Below are 20,749 nucleotides of genomic sequence, written 5' to 3' on the forward strand. Positions count from 1 at the left end.
TAGCCTTTAATGTTTAAAGTTACTGTGAGCATCAGGTTTTGTTCTGTGCTTTAATGTATTGTTGCAGTTTGTTGTTATAGGGGTGCAAGGAACTATTTGAACCAACAGACTTGCTTAACTTTCATTCTTTGAATTTTTATGTTTCTGTCATTGATCACTTAAGGGCACCTAATGAGTCTAATCTAAATTACTTTACATCCAGCTTTCTGGTTAGGAGACCAAGGGATGGAAAACAAAGTGCCTGAGCTTTTACAAAAGTACATATGCTTATTATATTTCTTTAATTTTGGGTTCATAGATGAAATCTGAATACTTAAGGTTAATGTAAGTTCAAATAAGTAGTGGTATTTGTAAATTGAGAATTCTGTACCATTTTATTAAATTCATATTATTTCTAACTCTTGAATATTGGTAATTATCACTAATTTATGCATCTTTAATATTTGGGGGTAACCAAAAGGAATTAAATGGAATCTCTTAATCTGGATGTTTTATATAGAATTTACCAGATTAATGCATACAAAACAAAGGCTGAAGTGCTCACTTTTTAATAAGGACTAGGACAGGGGTGCGTGGGTGGCTCAGTCAGGCGTCCAACTCTCGGGTCATGATCTCGGGGGTCATGGGATCGAGCCCCATGTCAGGCTCAGTGCGGAGTCTGCTTGGGATTTCTTCCCCCTCCCTCTTCCTCTGCTCCTCCCCTTGCTTGTGCCCTCCTTCTCTCTAAAATAAAGGAATAAATAAAATCATTAAAAAAAATACGAACTAGCACAATTCACCATTTAATTTATCAGATTTAAATTTAGATGTGTCCAAATTATCTAGATTGAGGGAAACTAAGCCACTTAGATATTACATCTACTTTCATTGGTTCCATGTCCAACACAGTGCCTTGCTCCATTTTAGGTGTCCATGATTCTTTCATTATTGTGGTTTCCCCTGTGGAGCTCTTCATAGTTTCTGGAAAACTAGAAAGTTGCCTAATTGAAATTCCAGGATAAATTTTTCACTTTCAAGTGCACAGAGTCAGTGAAAATTCCTTCTGACTCCCTTGATGTTTCTAATTTTTCACATAATCAAAAGAACATGCAACATAAGTAAAAAATACCTTCTGTAGGTAACCTGTAATATATAAGCAGTCCCAAGGCAAATGGTAATGTGAAAACTTTGAAATATGTTTTCCAGTCATGTCATTATCTCATTTAAATTTTTATACAAGTTGCAGTCTTTGTACAGATGCTAAAATATGAAAACTGATTTGTACTGATTAAACCTATTTAAGCAGTATATTTTGTTTATTCCTTGATATTCTGTTAAAGATAATCAATATTCTTAATTTTCACTTGTTATAAACAGTAAGAAATGTTTAGTCTGATGCTGTTAAGGTACATAAGTTGTTTCTTTTCTAGAGTGAAGTCACCCTGCTGAGAAATGAAGTGGCACAGCTGAAACAGCTTCTACTGGCTCATAAAGATTGCCCTGTAACCGCCATGCAGAAGAAATCTGGCTATCATAGTGAGTAATGTTCCGTTACCTATAGCCTTAGGCTACATCAGTGAAATACTGCCAGAGCGAGCCAAGCTACCATTAAAAAAAAAAAACAAAAAACCCGAGACTGCAATTCTAATATTTAATATTAAATACCAGAACTTCTGCAAGGTTATTATGGAATGGGGAATATACTTAGAATCAAGAGAGTTTTTGGATTTTCCTATTTCTAGCTTTTTTTTCTAGGGATTATTACACATCAACAAAACAAGTTAATAATTTAAAATATACTGTAAGTACTGATGATATTTTGTCTTCCCAGAGTAACATTTTGTCTTAGAATGACAGAGTGAAACACTACTTCTCCAGCCCTCCATTCAGTAATTTTTTTTTAATTTAACTGTCTTCACTTAACAATATATAGTACCTGTTTACAGTATCAGATCCTTTTGTTCTTTATTAAATATCAGCATTGTGTGATTTTTATATTGTAAATCTTTATATTGAGGCTTTTAGTCATAAAAATGCTGAAATAGAACACTATTTAAATAATCTGCTTGTAAGTTTTCTCTTACATGTTTTCCCCAAAATGAGATTCTTCTCTTTTCAGTATTTTAGAGGTTAATTGTGCTTTTTCCTTCTTGTAATGTCCTTTTTTGAAAAGATGCACAATATTGGAGCCAGCTGTTACTCTTGAATAAATGGCCAATTTTGTCCATCGTACACAAATTTGTAACAAATAACAGAGCTGGGGATGCATTAGGCAACATTCATAATATATAACCCACAGCTTTCATTTTTATGATTTAGTGATATTTCAGGATATTTGTAAATGTGAAGATTGTTTCAACCATATGTATCCACTTCATTTTAATTTGCCAGTGTCAGTAATTCAAAAGAAAGAAACATTTTGTATTGGATGCAAACAGTTCCTCACGTGCTCACGATAAAACTTAATGGCCACCATCTTTACTTGTAGTCATTGTAAGCAGTTTCATCAGAATGGGCAATATTTTTTAATTTAAAAGATTCAGTAGATTTAGCAACTCTCTATTGCCATATATATTTAGAACATTGATTTTTGTCAGTTTTGAGCAAATAAATCTCAGCCCTTTGATATCTAGTCATTTTCAAGACATGGTGAAACACACTGTGGAGTAAATTGGACCCATATAGAAATATGTTTGGGGTTTGTATTAGCAATGATTGCTGCAGGGATGAGGCCATTATGGCTCGCATCTGACTTAACAACATAATTTCCTATAGAAGCTACTGAGTTCAGCATTATGCATATATGATTTTCTTAACAAGAGAGCTCTCTTGAATTTTGATAGTTCAAAAAGAAATATACAAATGATTCTACAAAATTAGAAGGAAAATGAATTTTTCAGTTACATCCAACTAAAAATTTATCTCATCTGCAATTTTTTAATCTTAGATAATTGGATAATCCCAACAGTTTTAGCTCTATAATCAAGGCAGTATATGCTCAGCAAAGGCAAGCCAATTTTTCATTTTAAGCAACAATTTATAAAGATGTTTTTATAAAGATTATAGATGTATGGGTTTATATGCCATACATACCCTTAAATAAACTGAAAGTCTAGATTAATACATTTTTAGGGAGTATGTATTATGCTAGGTTGTATAGACTGTAAGAAATGAATAAGACATTTTTGATGTTTGGAGTTATTCCCACCTTTTTTTTCTGTCTAGTCATCTAGATAGTCAAATAGACTGAAGTAAAAATTTAGTTTCAGCATAAAATTAGTTCTTCAGCTCTTGGGAGATAATTGGGTTTTATAGAAATTTTAAAGTAATTTCTCTTTTCACACTTGAAGTCTTAGGAAAAAGTGTGACTTCTCTGTTGTTTGGTAGTCCAGGGAGATAGATTGACTAAGTGAATATTTAAATCTTAGAGAAAATGTGGGGAAATTCATAGATACCTAACGCTTCATGTTGTAGCACGCAGCTATTGCTAACGGTGGTGAACTGTAATAATAGTTAACACTTTCAAAACATTTGTGAAATTAAGGTTTAATAGAAATTAAGGAATATTACGAAATCTTTTAGGTAAAGGTGACAGTATAAAAGCACACACCATAGGGTCTCAGTTCTAAGGCTCCAAGTCCCCACCTTGTAGAATGAAACCCCTAAGTCATGGGAAAGCCCTGACAATTGGGGTCACACTAGCAATCAAATAGTATAAACCATGAATGAAAATATGAATACATTTTAATGTTTGGATTCTATGAAGAATAAAGCACAAGAGTGATCTTATTACCATTAATTGATATTTTCTAGATCTCTGGGCCTAATTAAAATGGTATTTTACTTGTCTCTATAATCTTAAGTGGGAAGGAAAGCTTCTTGGGCCCTAAATGTAATTGAGAGCTTATATTTTCATTAATGAAAATATGTATGAACATAGGTAGAAAACTTCATAGTGTGAATTGTCAAATAGCTGGGGGTTTTGTAGCTTTAGGGCTGAAAATGGCTCTTGGAGTGCAGTAAGAGTATACTATGTGCTTATGATTATACTAATGATTTTTCTCTCCTGACCTTCTAGAAGTGGACATAGGTACAGGTATATCACATTATAAAGATATTGTATATATATATAAAATTTATAATTATGTCATTTATAAGTGAGTACCTGATGCTTTGTACAGCCTAAGGATTTGCTTTACCTAATTCTGAAAGTCTGGACATAGGCACTTGTCCTTACAATTTACTGTTTCATTTGGAGTCCTTGCCTCCACTATGTATTTAAATTTCCTTATACCTCTCATCACAGATCAGCCTCTTTATTTTTGAGAGCAGGTGTATCCCTAGAACTTAACATTGAGAGAAAGGTCAATTTTCCTGTTGAAGAAGAGTAGTGCAAAGAAGAGAACTCTTTGGTTTTCTTTTCAGTTAAAGTGTCATTGCCAGGGTTTGGGTTTCTCTGAACACATAACTGTTGTATTGGCTGTTTAACTGAATTATAAATATTTTATAACATTTGTTATTGCTTCATCAGAAGAGTGTCCTTTCTGCTTTATATAATTTTAAAAGGATTATTGATTGTTTTTTTATTGTATCTTGAGGTCAAATTTTTATCTTGAGGTGTGATTTTGCATTTATAGCAGATTTATAGAGAAGATGGGATTCTGTCTAATACATTTTAAAAACTGCTTTACAAAAATGCATGGATTTGAGGCAAGCTTGTCAAAATTCTGTAAGTACTGTATTTCAGAAAACTCTCAAAATGAGGAATTTTATTTGAACTGAAGTCAGGCTGGCCAGGTTCCTCCCCCTGTCTTCTGCATCACAAATCATAGGATGAGTCCTGCTTTAAGGGTCCACAGTCTTTTAATAATTGATTTTCATTAGTAAGCAGGCCAGTTTGCATTGTCAGATTTGATAGAAAGCCTGCTTGTTACTTTTAAGCACTAAATAAAAATTATTTTAATGCCCAGTGAAAAGTACAAAAACACATCAGTATGATACTGTTTTCAGGATGTTCCAAGATAAACAAAGCTAAATAATATTGTACAGGGAGACATACCCATTTGGTAAAGTTTCAAACAAAAAACAAGGGAATGGTTAAAGAACCATCAGAATGGTGATTACCTTTGATGAGGAGACGAGCCTCCAGGAAGCATCGTTGTTATTGGCAGTGTTCTCTTAAGTTTGGGATGGGGTTCACAGTTATTGGTTCATGTTATCATTGTATCTCCTAAGTTACATTTGTTATAATTGCTTGTGTGTTGTGCATATCAAATTTTTCACTAAATGATGTAGCTGGATTCCATCCTGTTAAAATGAGAAAGGTGTAGGAGATTCATTGTTCAAGCCTTAAAGTTGGTAGCTTTTCATAAATACTTAGCCCCTTTCTGAATATCTTTTCCATTGCAGTGTCTAGAGTTTTATATAATTTTTTATTTGAACCCCAATTAATTCATGCAGCTATAACAGCTGGTGGCATTTAGATTCTAAATATTGCTTATTCTCATGTGGATGCATCATTAGAATCAGGTGTTGTAATCGCCCATTGCTGCAGTAGATGGAAAGTCAGCCAGAATAAATATAGTTCTGGAGATTGCAGAGGGAATAATTGGAAAATGTAATTTGTATGTAAGAATTCATTTTGTTTATGCATGTGGTTGTAAATTTTTTTTTATCTTTTAATAAGAATGGCATGTAGGCAAACAGACTGGTTTTGTTAAATGTGTTACTTGATAAGTGTTTGATCATATCTGTAAGGACAAGGCTATCTCCCAAATTCCTACCGGATTTTCTTAACACTATTTAGCAAATACTTCAGCTCTGTTCTGTGAGGCACTGGGCACGCACATGCTTCCCTGTGCCTGGTTGTACCTTCATTTGACCTGTTGTGGTGAAATTGCCTGCTTCAGACTTACAGGCACCTTTCACTTACTCAGGCCCAGTCATAGCAACTTAGCTCAATAAGCGACTTTGTAAAAGCCTAACTTTTCACTCTGTATACTGACAAAGACTGACACATTCTCAGAGAGATGTCTTTAAGAAACAGTAACTTCTCTTTTTTCCACTCAGCCGCCGATAAAGATGATAGTTCAGAAGACCTGTCAGTGCCAAGTAGTCCACATACAGAAGCTATACAGCATAGTTCTGTCAGCACATCCAATGGAGTCAGTTCAACCTCCAAGGCCGAAGCTGTGGCCACGTCAGTCCTCACGCAGATGGCGGACCAGAGTACAGAGCCTGCGCTCTCGCAGATAGCTATGGCTCCTGCCTCCCAGTCACAGCCCTCAGGAAGTTGATTAAAAACCTGCAGTGTGGCAGTTTTAGATACTCATTAGTGACTTCAAAGGGAAATCAAGGAAAGACCAGTTTCCATTTATGCGAAATCTGTGGTTGTAAATTTTTTTTTTTTTACTTGAAATTAAATTTGGCTCTAAAGTTGGTGTAGCAGCAGTTGATGATCAGACTGAACAACAGTTTTTAGTCTCTGGAAAAAGACTGATTTTGCTTTTTTTATAAATATTGTTAGATTTATTAATTTCCTGTGCTCAATGTGTAAATTGTATTATAATTCATTGTGGTTTATTTCACTTTTAATTTGGTGGTGTTTTAATAAATGGGGGTGTTACTGAATCTCTTCCCACTTCCATTTCTTTTGACCACCTCTAAATCCTCAACTGTGATGGTAGTATTGTTTATCATTTATACCAAAGTTCTGCGTAGTCCCTATTGACTTTGTAATGTTAACAAGGTCATAAAGCACTAGCAAGAGAAAGATAGAGATTTGCTTTTAATCTTTTTGCCTTTTATTTTGCACATTATGCAAAAGGAAAAACATTAGAAAACACTTTTTAAGTGACTGAAACATGGTAAGAGACATACGATGCTTTTATGCACACTCTGAAACTAAATCAAGATCATTAATCGTGTGTTTTCTTTAAGATTTTAAGTAGACATGAATTTGGAATCCTTTATCATTTCAAAATGACTATTTTTCAAATCCTCAGTGTTTTAAACCCTATGTTTTGAGGCTATTAAATATGAAATTATATAATCTACGATACAGGGTTATCCAATATCTTAATAATTTTTTGAAATTAGGTTTTGGTTTTGGGTTTTTTTGCAGATTTCAGGTTACAAACTGAGAAGTTTATGCATAATCAAGTATGGTATGGTTGCCAGAAAAAGCCTAAAAATTACTTAGAAAATCTAAGACTGTTTACCCCCATTGTCTTGTACTTGCAAGCTAACTTGTACTTATTCTTGTGAAAGCACTGTCATCTTTTAGTAGCAAATTTTGATAAAGTTTCTCGTGGGGAAAAAAATCAGTATCTATCTTTAGAACAATGTAATTATAATGTGGGAAGCAAGAGTGGATGAGAGAGAGAGTGTGTGTGTGTGTATGTATGTTTCTTTCAATAGTTTATGCCAGCAGTCTTTGCTTGAATGTTTAATGATGCCTTCAGTGTGATGCTGGCCAATAGATGATTGCAATTTAAAATGTCATTACTGTGCAGGCTTGGATAACTAACATTCCATGATGTAGTTTGTTTCTGATGAGATGATTGTAGGTACACTTTTCTCATTATCCAATCATCTGTGGGATACTGAGTTTTCTAATGTGCCATTATCTATTTTTATTCTGCAGTTATGTTCAAAATACAGTACAATATTTTAAAATAGACTCAATTGTTAAAAATAAAGTAGTAGATGTGTGTAAGAAAACTTTGTAAAATAGTTATGAGTCCTACCCAGTAGCAACTTCTGGCATTCAAGCAGGATTCCATTATGTAAATAACTGTAATGCATTTATAATAAGTTGTGTAGTTTGTTCTGCATCTATACTACACTATTTACGAACGTCTCAGTGCCATCTCCTAATGAGACTGACATTTAAAAAACCTATATCGAATATCCTTGATAATTCCAGGAAATATCCCACCTGCCTAAGTTCCAAACTGGGAAACATTCAAATTATACAAATGACATTTCAGGACTTTTAGGTATGAAGATAATAGGATTTTTATTGTTTGGCTTATTAAAAGTGAGCATTTTTAGTTGATAATCCTACTTCTAAATTTTTTTTTTATTTTAAACTGATTTTATAATTTTAAAGTAATGAATTTCTAATCGTGACTTTGCCATAGTTCTGCTAAGGAGTTGATCTCAAAGGCACAAAATATGAATTCTGCAAGGCGGCTATTTTTTATTGTAGTTTGGATGGGTTAGGAAAAGCCTCAATTTTTTCATTCTCCTAAGTCCTTCAGTACATTTTTCTTTTATTATTTATGCAAGTTAAAGTTTTTGGGTAACAGGAATTCTTGGAACTGTAAAATAAAACTACATAGATGTAAGAAGTCATGTAAACGGTTAATGAACTTACCAAGGTTAGCAAAACTTTCATTGTAAATCATTCTGTATTCAGCAAATAAAAATCATTATTAGTTGTATACACAAATTCCATTTTGACTTTCAGGATGTCACACTACTTCTGTACCTAGCATTTTGAGTCCTTATATTTGCAATGTTACACAAACTGTACTACTTTCTTTTATGTGCAGTTTGCATGAGTAAACCATCAGAGAATAAATTCTATCTTTAAATTATGTTCATAATTTGCTTGTCCTTACCTATCTTTCATAAAGTAACATCACCTGATAATAATATGGGTGTTTTTTTTTCTTCAGGACGTTTATTACCTGAGAAGAACCAGGTAGTCTTTCTATTTATGTTATAAAATTTATTGCTTCTCAAAGACTTTTCAACTGCAGGGTGCTCAGGCCTTGTTCTTCTCTGCATTCATTAAACCCCATTCATATACAGTGAACCTCTAATGTTCCCCAGCCAGGAACCTTCCCTCAACTACAGCCACCCACAGATCCACCAGCCTTTGGCATCTCTTGGCGACTGCCTAACAAAACATCTTAAACATATCGTGTCCAACTTTGTGTGTTAACTATAGTTCAGTGTAACATGTCCAGCACTGACTCTTCATCATGCCCCACCTTCCCTTCAAGTGTACTTCTCCAGCAGTCTTTCATAAGGCACTGATGACAGCTCCATTCTTCCAGTTGCTTAAGCTGGGACAACTCTGTTGTGATCCTTGATTCCTCTTTTCTCACAGCCCACCTCCAGACTATCCAGAAATGCTATTGGCTTTTCCTTCAGAACGGTCGAGAATTCAGCCGCTTCTCATCCTGTACAGTGCTATCATCCTGATCCATGCCCTCATTTTTTGTCACCCAGGTTACTGTATTTGCCTTGTAACTGTCTCCTTGCTTCCCCCCTGCCTACTGTAGACCATCCTCAGTACAGCAGTTAGAGTGGTGCTTTCCAAATGTGAATCCGCTTATAGCACTTCTCTACTCCAAATCCTGGAGCCCCCTCTTCATTGTAGTCAGAGCTTAAAGTGGCCTGCAAGATGATTTGCTCCCCCACCCCCGTGCTGTTATATCTCTGAATGCATTTACAACTTTGTTTTATTCAGTGAATGAGTGCTTAACTAGGTGTGTTGGTCATTGTTCTGGGCACTTGGAAATCCACCAGTAGCCCAAACACAAAAATCCCTGCCTTTTGGAGCTACATTCTAAAGTGGGTGGGCAGGAAAGTGTTGGGGGAAAACAATAAACATACTAAATACATTGTATATTATGTTAGAAGTGGTCAGGTTTAAGAAACAGAGGCGGGAGAGCATGTGAAGTGATATTTCAGTCTTCTCTTTCAGATTGAGCCAATCTGAAGAGATGCAAAAAATCAAATGGCCAATTTTTACATTGAATTACACATTCTAACGAATGTACTTAATCTGGATTACATGATTTTAGATAAAAGATTTCATGAAGACAAGGTGATGTTCTCCTCTAACAAAATTTGACGAAATATTAAAAGGTCAAACTCATGTTGGCATTGATTTGTTTCAGAGGACAGGAAAATAATCTTGTCTCTGGCGTGTACTTAATGTTAAATGTAGTTTTATTAATTCTGCATCTCAGACTGTGTAGCAATTAATGCTTGACATTAAGAATTTACTTATGAGAGTATAACTATGGGAGAATCCTGTTTACTCCTAGGCCTTCATTTATGTAAATATACACATGCACAGATACACAGAAAAAAAATGCCTAGATGACACAGTTATCAAAGCAATTAGTTCTAAAAGACATTTAGAAGAAAAACATTTTAAATCTGATATTTCTAGATTATCTTGACCATAGGTTAATGGTTACTTTTGAAGGAAAGTTGTACCATTTTATGTCTGATGTAGTTATGAAAAATCATTTCTTTAAACTATTAATAAATACAAATATATTCCCTAATTCTCCCACATGGTTTTAAAAAAAAGTACAGGTCTCTCCAGACTAACAACTGACTGAGACATGGTCGTTCATTGAGGCAAAGTATTAAGATCCTAGAGAGTTTAGCACCCTTCTATGTGGAGAAAAATGCACACAAAATTTAGAATAAAGACTTTACTGGAAAAAGCATTCTACCATTTAAGTAAATGGTAAATTGCCATAGAAAAAGAACAATCAGTGAAAATGTTTCAAAACTAAAGGATTTATTAGTTCTGAAATAACAAAGGCCATGTGACATTGGAACCTACAATAAAAGAGAAAATATGCATAGTTTTATTCTGTTGTAGCAGTCCAAAGCACCAAATCAAATGTTAGTTGTAAAATTACCAAATATGTCACAGCACTCTGAAAGGGTTTTGTTATTCAACAGTGGTCCAGTGAGTTGCATCTTTTTTCCTCAAATATACATGAAAATTTTTCCAGTGGCTTTCTGAGAAGAGGAAGTCCTTGGTACAACCTGGTCATGGTCACAATGCCTTCCCTTGCCTCTTTATTTTGCATTAAATTTTACATTTGAGACCATTCCTTGAGCTAGAATTTGTTTAACAAAATAGTTGCCATGGCTCTATCATGCATTACCTCAATTATTTGGGAAAGTATTTGAGTCTGAATCTCATTTTTAACTGTCAGTTATGTCCGATAAAGATTGGTTTACTTTATTCACTTACATTAGAAATCACTTTCTATGAAAGTAGACCCCCACCACCACCAAAAAAAAAGAATGTTCTCCCAAAGAGGGCATGTAAATTAGGAAGAGATGCAGTTTTTTATAGCCTGACACAAAAATTAAGCAATAATTATTTAATGGGGTTTACTTAGCAGAATTTAAGATGATAGAGTTGTTTATTGTAAGGTTCTCCGAATTGGGAACAAATGCATTGTTTGTGAGGAAATAAACCTTGTCAATACATCTATCTTCAAAAGTAAACCCTTTGCATTATCCATTATTACTGTATTGTTTGATTTTTTTCTACCAAATTTTTGTAATTTAAACATGTAATTTAAACATGTAGCTTTTAAAGTCCATTTTGGGAATTGTGCTTGTTAAAATTGTCAGAGGGTCTAATTAAATAACATCAGTGAAAAATGAAAGGTAATAATACTATCCTAGCATTAATTAATCTGGACGTTTAAAAAATCAGATAATTATTGACTTTCCCCAACTACTAAATTTTTAGGAAAGTACTTCTTTTACATCTCAATTTATTCAGTTCAGCTAATGGTTTCTGAGGTGACTTCCAGCACCATGAGGCAATCTGCTGAAGCATAAACATCCTTGTCAATAGCTTATCTGTAGATGCTATAGGAGTGCCTCAGAAGCAGTGCGCTATCATCGAAAATGACATTGTAAGAGCTTGCATAAAAGACATCTGTATGCCTGCTATAACTAGTAGTCTAGATTATAGAGGGCCTTCAGAGTTGATTGGGACTCTAAAACCTAGCAAACCATCGACTTTCAGAAAAGGGACATTAGGAAAGTGGTTTAAGGAACAGACAATAATGGGAAGGCTGGTCCACATGGAAATCAGCTACCAAGTTGCAGTAATTCAGGCATGAGTTGTAATAAGCACTAGGGAAGAAGGGCCAATAAGTAGCAAAAGGAATAGGTGTAAGAAATATTTTGCAAGAAATACCTATAGAGTTTATAGACTAAAAGGGAGATGATGAAAAGCAAAGAAAGAACACTCCCATTTTTGAGGCTTGAAAGACAGGTGGTATCACTTGTAAGAATAAGTAAGTTGGGAAAGGGAGCTAATTTGGGAAGGACAGGTGTTTAGTATTTTGGAGATTAAATGTCCATACTCCACCAAAAAAACGACTAGAAGCAATGAATGAATTCAATAAGGTCACGGGATACAAAATCAACATATAGAAATCTGTTGCATTTCTATGCACTAATAATGAAGTAGCCGAAAGAAATTAAAACAATTCCATTTCTAATTACAAAAAGAATATAGTACCTAGGAATAAATTTAACCAAGGAGGTGAAAGACTTGTACTCTGGAAACTATAAAACATCAGTGAAACTAATTGAAGATGACACAGACAAATGGAAAAGATACTTCATGCTTATGGATTGGGAGAACAAATACTGTTAACATACTCCCCAAAACAATCTATAGTTCTAATGTAATCCCTATCAAAATGCCAACAGCATCGTTCACAGAACTAGAACAAATAATACTAAAATTTGCGTGGAACACAAAAGACCCCAAATAGCCAAAGCAATCTTTTTTTTTTTTTTTAAGATTTTCTTTATTTATTTGACAGACACAGCGAGAGAGGGAACACAAGCAGGGGGAGTGGGAGAGGAAGAAGCAGGCTTCCCGCTGAGCAGGGAACCCAGTGCGGGGCTCGAGCCCACGACCCTGGGACAATGATCTGAGCCGAAGGCAGATGCTTAACAACTGAGCCACCCAGGCACCCCAATAGCCAAAGCAATCTCGAAAAAGAACAAAACTGGAAGTATCACAATCCCAGATTTCAGGAAATACTACAAGGCTATAGTAATCAAAACAGTATGGTACTGGTACAAAAATAGACACACAGGTCAAACAGGACAGAATAGAGAGGCCAGAAGTAAACCCACAATTATATGGTTAATCAAGAACAAAAAAGGCAAGAATATACAGTGGAGGAAAGACAGTCTCTTCAAATGGTATTTGGAAAATTGGATAGCTACATGCAAAGAAGTGAAACTGGACCACTTTCTTACACTATACACAAAGATAAACTCAAAATGGATTAAAGCCCTAGGTGAGAGACCTTAAACCATAAAAATCCTAGAAGAGAGCATAGGCAGTAATTCTCTGACTTCAGGGGCGCCTGGGTGGCTCAGTCGTTAAGCGTCTGCCTTCGGCTCAGGTCATGATCCCAGGGTCCTGGGATCGAGCCCCACATTGGGCTCCCTGCTCCACGGGAAGCCTGCTTCTCCCTCTCCCTCTGCCTGCCACTCCCCCCTCTCTCTCTGTCAAGTAAATAAGTAAAAAAGTCTTTTTTAAAAAAATCACTTAACTTAGGCACCTGGGTGGCTCAGTTGTTGAGCGTCTGCCTTCGGCTCAGGTCATGGTCCCAGGGTCCTGGGATTGAGCCCCACGTTGGGCTCCCTGCTCTGCAGGAAGCCTGCTTCTCCCTCTCCCACTCCCCCTGCTTGTGTTCCCTCTCTCGCTGTGTCTCTCTCTGTCAAATAAATAAATAAATAAATACTTTAAAAAAATAAAAAATTCTCTGACATCAGCCATAGCAACATTTTTCTAGGTATGTCTTCTAAGGCAAGGGAAACAAAAGCAAAAGTAAACTATTGGGACTACATCAAAATGAAAAAGCTTCTGCACAGCAAAGGAAACTATCAACAAAACAAAAAGACAACCTACTGAATGGGAGAAGATATTTGCAAATGATATATCTGATAAGGGGATAATATCAAAAATATATAAAGAACTTACACAACACCGAAAAAGCAAATAATCCAGTTAAAATGGGCAGAAGACATGAACAGACATTTCTCCAAAGAAGACTTACAGATGGCCAATAGACAAGAAGATGCTCAACATCACTCATCATCAGGGAAATGCAAATCAAAACCACAATGAGATACCACCTTGCACCTGTCAGAATCAAAAACATAACAATCAAACAAGTGTTGGCAAGGATGTGGAGGAAAAGGAACCCTTTGGCACTGTTGGTGGGAATGCAAACTGATGCAGCTACTGTGGAAAACAGTATGGAGATTCCTCAAAAAGTTAAAAATAGAACTACCATATGATCCAGTAATTTGACTACTGGATACTTACCCAAAGAATACTAAAACACTAATTTAAAAAGCTGTATGTACCCCGATGTTTATTGCAGCATTATTTGCAATAGCCAAGTCATGGAAGCAACCCAAGTACATTGATACATGAATGGATAAAGAAGTGGTGTGTGTGTGTGTGTGTATTCAGTGGAATATTACTTGACCATAAAAAAGTGAAATCTTCCCATTTGCAATGACAACATGGTTGGATCTAGAGGGCATAATGCTAACTGAAATAAAAGAGAGGGACAAATACCGTATGTTTTCACTCATGGAATTAAATGAACAAAGAACAAAGAAAAAAAGATGCAAAAAAACACTCAAATATAGAGAACTGATGGTTACCAGAGAGGTGAGGGACGGTGGTTGAAATAGGTGAAGGGGATTAAGAGTACATTTACCAGGATGAGCACTGAGTAATGTATAGAATTGTTGAATCACTATATTGTACAACTGAAACTAATATAACACTATATTATACTGGAATTTTTAAAAATGTAAATATCCAGGAAGCACATAAAAATGTAATAATAGCCTCTATTGAGTATATTGTTTACTAGGGTACCTCCATTTATCTCATTCAAGCATCATCAAAACCCTGTGATAGTACTCTTGTTTTAGTAAGAAAAGAGTTGACAATTGGGATTTGGAAGTTGATCATTAAAATCCTGAGACTGAATTAATTATCTTGAATTATTTGAAAGACAAGATGTAATGGGAGACAGGCAGAAGAGCAAGTCTTGAATATTACCATATGATTATAGTAAGAGAGAAAAGGCAGAGTGGTCAGAAGAGAACCAAGATAGTATAATAATTCATTTCTGTGGTGCTCTACAATATATTAAGTACTTTTATAGATACTAACTTATAAGAACCTCTGAATCATATGAAGATGGCATTACCTCATTTTATTTATTTATTTTTTAAATATTTATTTATTTTGGAGAGAAAGGTGTGCATGGTGGGGAGGGGCGGAGGGAGAGGGAGAGAGAAATCCCAAGCAGACTCCCCACTGAGTATAGAGCCCAGCGCGGGGCTCAATCCCACAACCTTGAGATGATGACCTGAGCCAAAGTCAAGAGTTGGATGCTCAACCAACTGAGCCACCCAGCGCCCGTATCCTCATTTTAAATAAGAAATCAACCTCAAAAGTTGAATTATTTAATTAGTGCCGCACAACCAGTAAGTGGCAGGATCAATATCTACACCCATCTCCTAATCCCAAACAAGTGTTCTTTCTGGCTCAGACAAGAAAAGCAAAACTTAAAACAAGTGGTTTACATGCAACAAAAATGTCAAGGGTTGTGAAGATACGAATTACCACTTAATTTAGGAATAAGGATGTCTTCTGTGACCTATGGGAACATATTCAGTACAATGGTTTGAACAAGGGGGCGCCTGGGTGGCTCAGTCGTTAAGCGTCTGCCTTCGGCTCCGGTCATGATTCCAGGTCCTGGGATCGAGCCCCGCATCGGGCTCCCTGCTCCGCCGGGAAGCCTGCTCCTCCCTCTCCCACTCCCCCTGCTTGTGTTCCCTCTCTCGCTGTGTCTCTCTCTGTCAAATAAATAAAATCTTAAAAAAAAAAAAAAAAATGGTTTGAACAAGTGACCATAACCTCATAGGCACTTGGATTTTATCTACCATCAGGGGATGGCAAAGAAGTCTTGGGCTCTCTGATTTTTGAAACTACACCCTCACATTAAAGGAGTACCTTAGGATCACACTCACAAAGAAATAAAAAGAAAGCTTGTTTCTTACTGCATATGTTCCAATTTTTAAAAAGTCTACCCTGAAAAATGGAACACCCCTGCCCTGTGCAGTTGGGTGTCATTGTTTCAGTGTGCACCATCCACATGATCTAGGGAATCAAGCTGAAAAATTAACAGGATACATTTGGCACAAATGCAAAATCTCTATAAGTGAACACTCCTGCAGTCCAACTCATACTCAGGTGTCATAGGGAAAAAAAATTTGCCTAACTAAAAATGAGTATGTGTTAGAACAAACAAAACTGCCACAAAATAGGATTAGCAAACAACAGGAGGATTAGAGCACCAAGAACTTGAGCTGATAAAATAATCTGAAAGAAAATACAAGGATGTTAAAATGACTAATGAATAAAAGAAGAAATCAAAACTAAGAAAATAAGACACTCTGAAGTATAAACAGGAAGATTTGAAAAATAATAGAACTTTTACAAGTGAAAAATACACATATTGAAATTAAAAGCTTGGGTGGCTCAGTCGGTTAAGTGTCTGCCTTCGGCTCAGGTCATGATCCCAGGGTTCTGGGATCGAGCCCTGCGTCGGGCTCCCTCCTCAGCGGGAGGTCTGCTTCTCCCTCTCCCTCTGCCCACAGCCCTGCCTGCTTGAGCTTGCTGTCTCTGTCAAATAAACACATCGTTTAAATAAATAATAGCCTCTATTGAGCATATTGTTTAAAATGTTAAAAAAAAATTAAAAGGTCAATGTATGTTAATTGTAGACTATTAGCAGAGAATAGTACACTCAAATTAGACTTGAAGAAATTATACAGTGTATCAAGGGATAAAGGACATATAAGAGAGAAGTTGTGAGACAGAGTAGAAACAGCTCCTATGTGTGTCTAATAGGAATTCCAGAAGAAAAGAGTTAAAAGAATGGGAGAGATTATATTCAAAGAGATAATGACAATATTATCTACAATAAAAGACAAATTCAAGAAACAGTTTACATAAATCTGTATCGCTTCCTGGACACATCCTGTTAATACTTCAGAACACCAAAGACAGAGACAATCTTAAAAGCCGAGGAAAGATACTATCCCACAGAGGAATAAGAACCAAAAAATGACAATGGACTTGTAACAGGGGTCAGAAGAAAAAGGGAATAATATCTTCAAAATGCTCAAGAATCCTTGCTAATTGCTAACACAGGAGTATTTTCTCTACTTGGTGTTTTTGAAATTTTCCCAGAAAAAAGTTTATTTTAAAAATTGAAAAACACTGAGGGATAAATGACAGCCAACCCAGAATTCTATTATTATTATTTTTTTTTTAAGATTTTATTTACTTGACAGAGAGAGATACAGCGAGAGAGGGAACACAAGCAGCGGGAGTGGGAGAGGGAGAAGCAGGCTTCCCGCTGAGCAGGGAGCCCGATGCGGGGCTCGATCCCAGGACCCTGGGATCATGACCCGAGCCGAAGGCAGACGCTTAACGACTGAGCCACCTAGGCGCCCCCAGAATTCTATTATTTAACTGTTACTTAAGAGTGAAGGCAAAGATAGATTGAAAACCCAACATGTCAAAACGTGGGTTCCTGCTAAATTAGTCCATACAGTACATAGATGGAATTTCATAAATTTAAATAGGAAAAGAAGAAAGGCTGGAAATGAGATAACAATCTAACTTAAGTTATGAAAACAATAACAAAGAATACTAAAAAAAGGATAATTAAAGGAAAATACCAGTGGAAATGGGTATTTTAAAAAATGAAGGGGTGCTGGGTGGCTCAGTCGTTAAACGTCTGCCTTTGGCTCAGGTCATGATCCCAGGGTCCTGGGATCGAGCCCCGCATCGGGCTCCCTGCTCAGCGGGAAGCCTGCTTCTCCCTCTCCCACTCCCCCTGCTTGTGTTCCCTCTCTCGCTGTGTCTCTCTCTGTCAAATAAATAAATGAAATCTTTAAAAAAAAAAAAAATGAAAGGAGAAACAACACCCAAAGTTGGCTTTGAGGAAGGAAGGGCGGAAAAGACAAAACTCTGGGGAAGAAATATTTTAAAAATTGAAAGAAAGGATTATGGTTAGTGTGCTTTTCTGTATGTAATGTTCTCCTTCAATAAACTTTTATAATTATAACAAAAAATCACAGATAAACAATGCTAGGGAGGAAAAGGGATTAAATTCAGAGACATAAAATAGTAGAATAACAACTCCATAAAAATGACTTAACTTGATAAAGAGATTATTTTTTTATTTTTTTATTTTTTTTTAATTTTTTTTTAAAGATTTTATTTATTTATTCATTAGAGACAGAGAGAGAGAGGCAGAGGGAGAAGCAGGCTCCCAAGGAGCAGGGAGCCCAATGCGGGACTCGATCCCAGGACCCGGAGATCATGACCTGAGCCGAAGGCAGACGCTTAACCATCTGAGCCACCCAGGCGCCGAAGAGATAATTTTTTTAGAAAATGTAATTCCAAAATTCAAAACTATGTGGAGATTAAACATGGCACCAAAACCAGACGAGGGTGTCACAAGAAAATACAGTCCCCTGTCCCTTATGAACATAGATGCAAAAATCTTCAACAAAATATAAGCAAACCAAATTCAACAATACATTAAAAGAATCACACGGGGGCATCTGGGTGACTTATTTGGTTCAGCATCTGACTTGGTTTCAGCTGAGGTCATGATAGCAGGGTCCTGAGATCCAGTCCCATGTTGGACTCCACACTCAGTGTGCGATCTGCTTGTCCCTCTCCCTCTGCTCCTCCCCCTGCACTCATGTTCGCATTCTCTTTAAAAAAAAAAGAATCCTACTTCACGATCAAGTGGGATTTATTCCAGGGATGCAAGTGTGGCTGAAAATCAATCAATGTGATATGCTACATTAAAATATGAAGGCTAAAAATCATAGGATCATCTCAAAAGATGCAGAAAAAGCATTTGACAAAATTCAACATCCATTTATGATCAGAACCTCTCAAAGTGAGTATCCAGGAAACCTACCTTAACATAATAAAGGTCATATAGGACAAGCCCACAACTAACAATCATACTCAGGAGTAAAAAGCTAGAAGTTTTTCCTGCAAGATCAGGAACAAGGTAAAAATGCCCAGTCTTGCTCTTTTATTCAACATAGTACTGGAAGTCCTAGCCAGAGTAATTAGGCAAGACAAAGAAAAGGCATCCAAATTGCAAAGGAAGAAGTGAAATTGTCACTGTGTACAGATGACCTACATATACAAAACCTTAAAAACTCCACCAAAAAAACCTGTGAGAACTAATAATTGAAATCAGTAAAGTTGCAGGTTACAAAATGAATACACAAAGATCTGTTGCATTTCTATACAATAATGAAAGAAATTAAGAAAACCATCCCACTTATATTTGCATCAAAAAGAATAAAATACCTAGGAATAAACAACCAAGGAGGCAGAGAACCTGTATGCTGAAAACTATACAATGTTGATGAAAGAAATTGAAGAAGACACAAAGAAATTGAAGAAGCCACAAATAAATGGAAAGATATTCTGTGCTCACAAACTGGAAGAATTAATATTGTTAAAATGTCCATACTACCCAAAGCAATTATAGACTCGGTGCAATCCCTATCAAAATTTCACAGAAATAGAAAACACAATTCTAAAATTTGTATGGAACCACAAAAGACCCCAAATAGCTAAAGCAATCTTGAGAAAGAAGAGCAAAGCTGAGGCATCGTTCTCCTTGATTTCAAATTACATTACAAAGCTTTAATAATCAAAACAGTATGATATGGCATAAAAACAGACATGGATCAATGGAACAGAATTGAGAGCCTGGAAGTACAGTCACATACATAAGGTCAATTAATTTACAACAAGGGAGCCAAGAATATACAATGGGGAAAGGATCGTCTCTTCAAGAAATGGGGTTGGGAGAACTGGAGGGTCACATGCAAGAGAATGAAACAACCACTATCTTAAACCATAAACTAAAATTAATTCATAAAACTCCTAGAAAAAGACATAGGCGGTAAACTCTTTGACATCAGTGTTGGTGTTGAGTTTTTGGATTTGACAGCAAAAGCAAAGACAGCAAAAGCAAAAATAAACCAGTGGGACCATATCAAACTGAAAGGTTTCTGCACAAAATGAAAAGGCAGTCTAGGGAATTGGAAAAAACTATTTGCAAATCATATGTCTGATCAGATCAGGAGAAATATTCAAAATATATCAAGAACTCATATAAAGCAAGTATAAGAACTCCTACTCAATAGCAAAACCCCAAAATCTGATATAAAAATGGCAGAGGAACCAAATAGACATTTTTTCAAAGAAGACATACAGATGGCCACTACCACAAATCATCAAGGAAATGCAAATTAAAACCACAATGAGATATCACTTTAGAGTGGCTATTATCAAAAAGTAATAAGTGTTGATAATGTGGAGAAAAGGGAACCCTTGTGCACTGTTGGGAATGTACATTGGTGTGGCCATTGTGGAGAACAGTATGGGGGTTCCTCAAAAAAATTTAGAGATACCATATGATCAACAATACCTCTTCTTGGTATTTATCCAAAGATAATCAAAACACTAACTTGAAAAATTATATGCACCCTCATGTTCATTACAGCTACTTAGAATAGCCAGTATAATGGAGACAGCCTAAGTGTTCATAGATGGATGAATGTGTATATACATCCAATGGAGTACTATAAAAAATGAAGAAAATCTTGCCATTTGTGACAACATGGATGAACCTTGAGGGCATTCTGCTAAATGAAATAAGTCAGAGCTAGACAAATAGTGTTATGATCTCACTTTTATGTGGAATCTTAAAAAATAAAAACAAAAAACCCTGAGCTCGTAGATACAGAAAACAGATTGATGGTTGCTAGAGGGAGGCATGTGGGGAGATGGTCAAAATGGGTGCAAGGG

General features: G+C 35.9%; 1 protein-coding gene across 8 annotated transcripts in view; it reads left to right on the forward strand.

Annotated features, from left to right (window-relative positions):
* ATF2 (activating transcription factor 2) overlaps nucleotides 1-20,749 on the forward strand; it is a 102,786-nt gene that overhangs the window by 72,839 nt on the left and 9,198 nt on the right. For 4 of the 8 annotated variants that reach the window (XM_035007710.1, XM_035007706.1, XM_035007703.1 and 1 more), the window contains 2 exons: nucleotides 1,410-1,515; nucleotides 6,049-8,582. In XM_035007710.1, coding sequence (XP_034863601.1) covers nucleotides 1,410-1,515; nucleotides 6,049-6,275 — 333 coding nt within the window. In that variant the 3' untranslated portion in view covers nucleotides 6,276-8,582. Of the gene's footprint in view, nucleotides 1-1,409; nucleotides 1,516-6,048; nucleotides 11,755-20,749 lie in introns of those variants that run through there. The other 4 variants (XM_035007704.1, XM_035007705.1, XM_035007709.1 and 1 more) reach the window with 2 other exon arrangements.

This window comes from Mirounga leonina, unplaced genomic scaffold (assembly GCF_011800145.1).
Source record: "Mirounga leonina isolate KUSES-001 unplaced genomic scaffold, KU_Mleo_1.0 Mir_151, whole genome shotgun sequence".
NCBI classification, from domain to species: Eukaryota; Metazoa; Chordata; class Mammalia; order Carnivora; family Phocidae; genus Mirounga; species Mirounga leonina.